Here is a 7,371-nt window from a genome sequence, read left to right on the forward strand (position 1 = left end):
TCGAGCGAGGTCACGGATGCAACTGGGAGAGCAGCCAGCAGCACGGCTCGGTTTCCATCTCCACTTCCACTGCCGTTTCTCGTAAGCCATTGGAGTGGGCCAGGGGTTGGGAAAAAGCGGGCGCGGTGTAAGCGCCGTGTTTCGTGACGTGACGCGGTCTGTGAACGGCCGGCTCGGCCGGCTCGTACCGTTGCGTCGCGGCGAGAAGGCGGTGGAAAACTCGTCGGTTTTCGCTTTCTTTCGCGTGCCGGCCGCGGGACCGCTTCGTCCTATATAAAGAAGGTGAAATTTTATGGTTCGAACATCAGTCAGCCGTCGTCCGCCGCGCAGTGCACAGTCAGTGAAGACAAACGCTATACAAACCGTCCACCAAAACACACCAAACGGTGCCCGAACAAAGTCGGAAGTTTAGAGGATTAACTCGGTGCAGTGAAGTTTGCTCGCATTACTCAACAACAATGGCCTTCAAGGTAATGGAATAAGCTAGTGTTTATAGGAGCGTTTCGGTAGCTGTGTGAAAGGATTCTGTATTGACCCGATCATCTTGTAACTAGTGTGGCTTAGTGACTGTTTGTATAAAAACATATATGGGACGTTCAACAGACAAAACTGTCCATCGCATAGAAAAAACAGTGTAGCGATTTGTAATATTTCGACTTTACATTCACATTACTGAAAACTAATGGAGCAATATTAGTAATATACGAGTTACTAAGAGCGAACGGTGCATGTGAACCATTGGTTTTATAAAAGCATCAAAGCGGGTTTTTCGTTTCGTTCAATTTTTCTTTTAATTTGTTAAAGTATTTTTTTCCACCTTATGTTCTTGTAAGAAGAATCAAACGAAAGGTGATTTCTTCAGTGTGCTGTTAAAACTTACAAATGTTTCTTATGAAAAAGAACATTATTTTCGTAACCACCGTCGCCAGCTTTTGTCCATTAAGTTTGCAAGAAATTGGAAGCCACTTGTACCAGTTTGATTGTTTTATATTGTTGTTCAATTTGGCATGGACAATGTAAAGGATTTATCTTCATTTCGTTTTACCACATTTTTTTTTACCACTTGAACCAGTTTGATTGTTTTATATTGTTGTTCATTTTTGCATGGACAATGTAAAGGATTTATCTACATTTCTTTTTACCACATTTTTTTACCACTTGAACCAGTTTGATTGTTTTATATTGTTGTTCAATTTTTGCATAAATCTTTTACATTTCTTTTACCACCATTTTTTTACCACTTGAACCAGTTTGATTGTTTTAAATTGTTGTTCATGCTAGCATAAATCCTTTCCTTTTTTTAGTTTTTCAAAGAAATCGTGCTTTAAGATGAAATGCTCTGTCACGTTTGCCATTTTAATGGCTGTAGGGTATGCTTCGTTAGAATGTTTCCTGAAAATAATTGTTTAAAATCCGATATAAAATGATCGACTGAAGGTTGCATCTAGGTTAATTTTCCCCTTTTGATGATTTATTAATACTGATTCTTTACACAACTCTCACAAAAAGACCCTTTGGAGTGTCCTTTTTAAAAATAAATTACACTTTGGGTAATAAGAATGGGTCTAAGGAGCAGCGTCAGTTAAAAAAATTGAATATAGCTCACCTACGGTAGCAATAAACATAAATAAAATCAGGAGTGCCACCTAATGCGAATAAACCAATTGGGGATGTTTCTAGAAAGAGAAATTTTTTATTTTTCTGCTACTTTCATCTTTCTATGCAATGATCACATAATTGCCGAGGGTGCCCCCTTCAATTAATGTCAATTTTCCAATAGTTGTTACTTTCTTTGCCGCCTCATTAGTGTGAATCCGGCTCCAAAACAGGCTTCGATCGTAACGATGTCACCCATACGTCGGTCGCGACAGGATGATACTTTCCGCTTAATCGCGCTCCCCTCCCCCCTCTCCTCTCGAGTGGCCGACCACAAGCCACTCCCCAACTAACAAGGCGACAACGGTCCAGTTCCGGCCGCTGGCAGCGCGAGTTTCGTAATTACCGGTTTCCCATCGGCGCGATGGGGTTGCTATTGCTTGTTTTTCTCCGTTTGCACAGCCCGGCGCTGCATCCGAGCTGCCGTGCATAATCACGCGGTGCAATGCGCCCCGACGCGGTACAAGTTCTGCCACCTTTCTCCCGGTGTGGTGTGGTGAAAAGGTGTGAGGCCAATCAAAGGGGGTGGTCGGTTTTCCCACACCTGAACTGGTTGGGTTTTCCTTCGCTGGGGTGGGGAAACGCACGCGTGCGTGTTGATGACCCGCAGTGGTTGGATGCGGTAGAGAGCCGGTCAGATCGAGTTCGAAGAGCTACGCTCCGGAAGAGTGGTTGACGATCTTTGATAGGCAGGAGTAGAGACGTTTAGCCGTTTAGCCTGTCTCCTTCGGAATTTTGCGTGTAGTAATGCACCAAGCCAAAGAAGGCAAGATTACACACGATCATGCATTCGTGGAGAACTGAAGAGTACGCACCGTGATGGTTGCGTAACCACCGATGAGATAACGCCATTTCCCTTTACTTCCTATCGTCTCTAATCAGCCCGTGTTTTGTTTTCCGCTTTCGTTTTCAGTTTGTGCTATTTGCATCGATCGTCGCCTTCGCCGCGGCCTTCCCCGGTGGCTACGAGGAGTACTACGGTGGCGAGCACCAGCTGGAAGGTGGCCACCAGTACGGCCAGGTTGCCCGCATTTCCCTCGGCGACAGCCACGGACACCACGACTACCATGAGGATGAGCACGTTGACTACTACGTAAGTAATTGCACAGGCTTCTTCGAAGCTGTGTCACCCCGCTTTCACTCCTTGTGGTTCGTTATCACGCCCTAATCACACCCTCCTCCCCCTATCTACAGGCCCCGCCGAAGTACGCGTTCAAGTACGGAGTCAACGACTTCCACACCGGTGACGTGAAGTCGCAGCACGAGACGCGCGACGGTGATGTCGTCAAGGGTCAGTACTCTCTGGTCGAGCCGGACGGTTCCGTGCGCACCGTCGACTACACCGCCGACAAGCACTCCGGTTTCAACGCGGTTGTGCACAAGACGGCCCCGGTCAGCCACCACCAGGGCGGACACTACTAAGCGCGGAGAGCCACCCAGCACAACACATTCCAAACAGCGGCCCCCTTCCGGAAGGAGGTGGAGTGGGCCGCCGAACTGCCCGATAGCGAGCCAAGTTCTTAGTGCCTAGGACAACTACGTAGCCAAGTAATCTTCTGAAACGTTTCCTCTCTGCTACCCTGCTGCCATCTTCTTTCCCATCTTGGGAAAACCCATCTACATGCCTCAACATTAGAAGAACTAACCCCGACAGAGAACTCTGGGAAAAGCGTTCCATTTGCGACGGCTCTCTATCTCCATCGAGCAAGCTGTGATATTAACAAATTCTGCATCGAAGAATCGAGAGTGTGCCGGTGCTCCTCCCCATGTTGGTGCTGGCCACTCGGGCCCGCTTCCTGGGAGGCACGACCCTCACCTGGACCAGGACTAGGAAGGAACGAAATTGAACGAGCAAATTTAAATCTAATCGATGGATGCTGGAAGCTGCGCCAATGACTTTCCCCTCCGGGAGCGCTCTAGGAACGCGCCGCGTAACGGAACAACATCCCACCTGCTTCCCTTACCGAACCGGTTTGCGTACCGTGGCAGGTTCTCTTCCTGAACACTGTCGGAGTCGAGTCCACATTTCCTGGATTACGCAAACGCTCACTTACGCGCCGCCGTTTCGGGGGAGGTCCCGCCCGAATGGAAAACACGTACGTGATGCTGCGGAGGAAACGTTTACGCTTGCCGGTTACGGACACAAACACTCCCGGCACGCGACGGTCGGCATAGTTGGTGGTCCACCTTTTGGCGCCGTTCCTGTTAGTTTCTTTCAGCTTCTATTACACCACAACCCGTTACGTTTCCATCTCGCGAGACTTGTTGACTTGTATTTATGTAATTATAATGTTTGTCTTGTTATCCGTTATCAAAGCGAATAAAGAGGAAGTTAAAATGTAGTTGAAACGTGTTTACTGGGAAAGGGGAGGTTGGGAAAATTGTAGCGATATTTTTCTCGGTGAAGCTTACGTTGCATGACACCTTTGCCCTGGTTCTTCTACTTGCCTGGTCTTCTCCAAGAAAAGTTTCTTTGATCTGTTTGCAGTATTTTGTAGACTGGTGGTCAACCGTGTGTAAACCGCAGGATGCCATGTTAGGGATTCGAGTCAACTATTATGATCGTGGTTTATTTAGGCGGAAGCCTTATTATGATAGGAAAAACGCGTAGCATGTTTTACTTAAAGTCTAACAAGCCTACCAAACCATGATCGATATCGAATGTCGAGGAGAGCTGCGTTATGTTGAATGGATATTCAATTCACCTTCATGTGAACATTTTCCAGAAAAATGGCAAGGCAGTTTTAGTTAAATCCAAAATTGAAACAAGGTTTAAATTGTCATTTCGTTCATGTCATTTCTGTTCGAAAGTGTCTGTCGTGGAGTGATTTTTTTTTTAAACTAAGTTTTAATATTTTTTACATATTTTATTTATAAGATTAAACAAACCAAACGAAATACAACTCAAAATATATTCTGCTGTATAGCCTGTTTAAGATGAAACCAACGCTTTACGCCTAAATGTATGCAACACTACAAGCATGCAAGACGTAACGCACGTTACGCATGCAGTTATTGACTAATGTTATTGTACGAGTTGATTGTTTCTTTAAAAAATTGTTTAAATAGTGTAATATTGCTCATTTCTGGAAAACAGAATTTATTATCAAATAAGTTGATCTGATAATAAATTGAACGGATTCTATTCAGCAGAAGAATTTCAACGACGGAAAAAACCAAAGGACTAAAGGTTAAAGCATTGTTAGGAAAAACCACTTTGTTTACAGTTCTGAAAAAACTCTTACTTGCTGAGGTACTGCAATGTTGCATAATTACTACCTTGTTTCATTTTCTACCGCGTGCAAGGTCGGCGAAGGCCGTCTGGTTAATGCTGCGCCTGTACGCCCGACCATCCGCCCAGTGAGGGCATTTTTATTACCAGAAACGGCTTGGATACGATGTGTGCTTCCTCCGCTTCCACCGTTTCAATCATCCTACCCCTTTTTACGGGTAACCCGTTTGCTGCTTAGCGTAAATCTAACGACTTAAACAAAAGACTCTTGCACTATGTGTGATCCGATTAGTAGTTTTTCACTCTATCGGATTACTATTTGTCCGTTGTCGTCACCGGGTTACGGAAAACATAGGCCGCACTTTTCATCCTACGCCGCAGCAGTAGTCCACCATTGTGGTAGCATTTAAGCCACCTTAAAGGACCTTCGCATTTTCGTGATCGTTTCATTGACCGACGCTGTTGCCCGCGAGAGGAAAGTGCTTTTCGGCGGACAACCGGAGCAGCGGTAATTTGTTCATTCGAAAACCGTGGCAATGCCCTATTAGCATACAATTCCGCCATTCCGCTGAGCGGTGGACGCGTCAACTACTCGTACACTCATGTGCACATATGCGCAAATGACACGAATCGAAAAAAAGCCAAACCGGCAGCTAACCGAAGTCAGCTGTACACCGAGGTCGCACTCGTTGGCGGTAGGGTGGAACACGTTGTTAACGGCGGCCGCGTGTGCACATGGTGCAAGGAAAATGCTGCTCGGAGCAGTGCAGTCAAGGGTTTAAGGCGCGTACTTGAAAACTATGTTAACGCCATTTTAAGGTTTTATGTTTTTGTCACCGTTCAAGCCGCTCGTAACGCATTCCATTCCATCGCTGCCCGGCTACCGGTTCCACTAAGGTCGGAGGATCGCCACTAGCGAAAAGTGGCTCGCCCCTAATGATCCGTAGCAGCGGTCGCGTGGCGTATCGGCGATGCATGTTTTTCTCCAGAGTAGCGGAAGGAGGATGCAAGAGGAACATGGAACCATGTCTTAACATGGAATGTCTAATAATAACGATTTCCGTGAGTGTTCTTTAAATTTACAATTTTTTTGTTAGTTTCGAGCGATTTTATTCGGGAGGAAATTTCCTGAAAATGTTTATTGTTTGGAAACTTCCCAAAACAATTATCGTATATGATTTGTTTCTATGGTGCATTTTATGCTATAATCAATACTCTCCTTTAAAAATAACATCATCCATCAATTAGGCTCATATCCAATCTCTCATCGATTGTCCCGATGGAAGTGTTTCGATAGCTTGATTTTTCATCTGCCATTAATCATACCCTCCAGATTTCCAACATCGACACGTCCGATCAGGCTCAATTAAATGGCGCTGAAAACGCATACAAAGCGCCTTGATACCATTACACATCACAACTTCGCGGCCAAGTACCAAGGAGGATTTGATTTTAGTTTTACTAATTTAATGTTACCGTTGACGACACGAGCCCGCAAGGGTGACGTGTGTATATTCGCTTAATTAATAACTTTATATGTTTGCGCGGGCCGATGGCGATGTTGATGGACTGCCACCTGATGCCCTTCGTTCGGTGCAGGCGGCCGCAGCAGCACCGAAGGAATGCTTTCCTCGACGCGACAAACGACCAACTAGCCTGAACGGGACCTTCAAAGGCACGTGGCCATGTTCGTTAGTGGCCAACCTTCGGCGGTATGCGATCGTCACCGGTGAGGAATGCGTTGGAATCGTGAATCGCGAATCGTTTGCGGTGCGATCGAAAAGCAGATCAAGGAAATGAGAGCAGAGCAAAGCCGGCGTCCGACCGACTCTTACTGGGTCGCGTGCAGAGACACTGAACCTGCGGTCAAGTAGCGTTCGAATGGCCCGGACCCGAGGAACTCGCACTCGCACCCGCGATCGAGAAGAGATAAAGAAATGTCCACCGTTTTCGGCTTGACGTGCGGAGGCGTTGCATACAGATAATCATTTGTATTGCTTCAAGACAAGGTGTGAAAGCTTAGCGCGCACTTTCAGGATCGATCATAAAAGGGTAGAGCGACCGAAATCATTCAACGTGACGACGATTGCGTGAAGGTGAACCACTGCGACGCTCTAATCTACATTGGGTAGTAAAATGTTTGATTGACTTTTATGTCAACACACTAGAAAAATTAAAAAAGAAATAAACGAGCTCGTAAGGCTTTCAAGGGCATAACAAGAAAAACTTGTATAAATCTACCAACGGGCCGAATTTTCCAAGACCATCATGATCAACAATAAATCCACAATTAATATAAATTAAAAGCAACAGATGGAAGTACTCGATGCGGCCTTTAAGAGTTGGGTTCATGATCATGAACTTCCTTTTTCTAAGTTCGTTTTCCTAACGCCTTTGTTCGCAAACACTTCCCACTTGACCTGCACTAAAGCATAATAACGGTCGTGAACGAAAAGTTCGTGTCTTGACGATTCTATTCCCTC

General features: G+C 45.7%; 1 protein-coding gene across 1 annotated transcript; it reads left to right on the plus strand.

Annotated features, from left to right (window-relative positions):
* The first annotated feature begins 458 nt into the window (after positions 1–458).
* Positions 459–3,078, plus strand: LOC131294377 (cuticle protein 19-like). The gene is made up of 3 exons (XM_058322426.1): positions 459–470; positions 2,570–2,749; positions 2,851–3,078. The coding sequence occupies exons 1-3, from the start codon at positions 459–461 to the stop codon at positions 3,076–3,078; spliced, it is 420 nt and encodes a 139-aa protein (XP_058178409.1).
* Positions 3,079–7,371: the final 4,293 nt, after the last annotated feature.

This window comes from Anopheles ziemanni, chromosome 2, assembly GCF_943734765.1.
Source record: "Anopheles ziemanni chromosome 2, idAnoZiCoDA_A2_x.2, whole genome shotgun sequence".
Lineage (NCBI taxonomy): Eukaryota > Metazoa > Arthropoda > Insecta > Diptera > Culicidae > Anopheles > Anopheles ziemanni.

Bases quoted from the DNA above. Each gene is read 5' to 3' on its own strand.
- LOC131294377 (XM_058322426.1), top strand. The intron at 2,750-2,850 runs GTAAGTAATTGC...CCCTATCTACAG, and splicing joins ATGAGCACGTTGACTACTAC to GCCCCGCCGAAGTACGCGTT.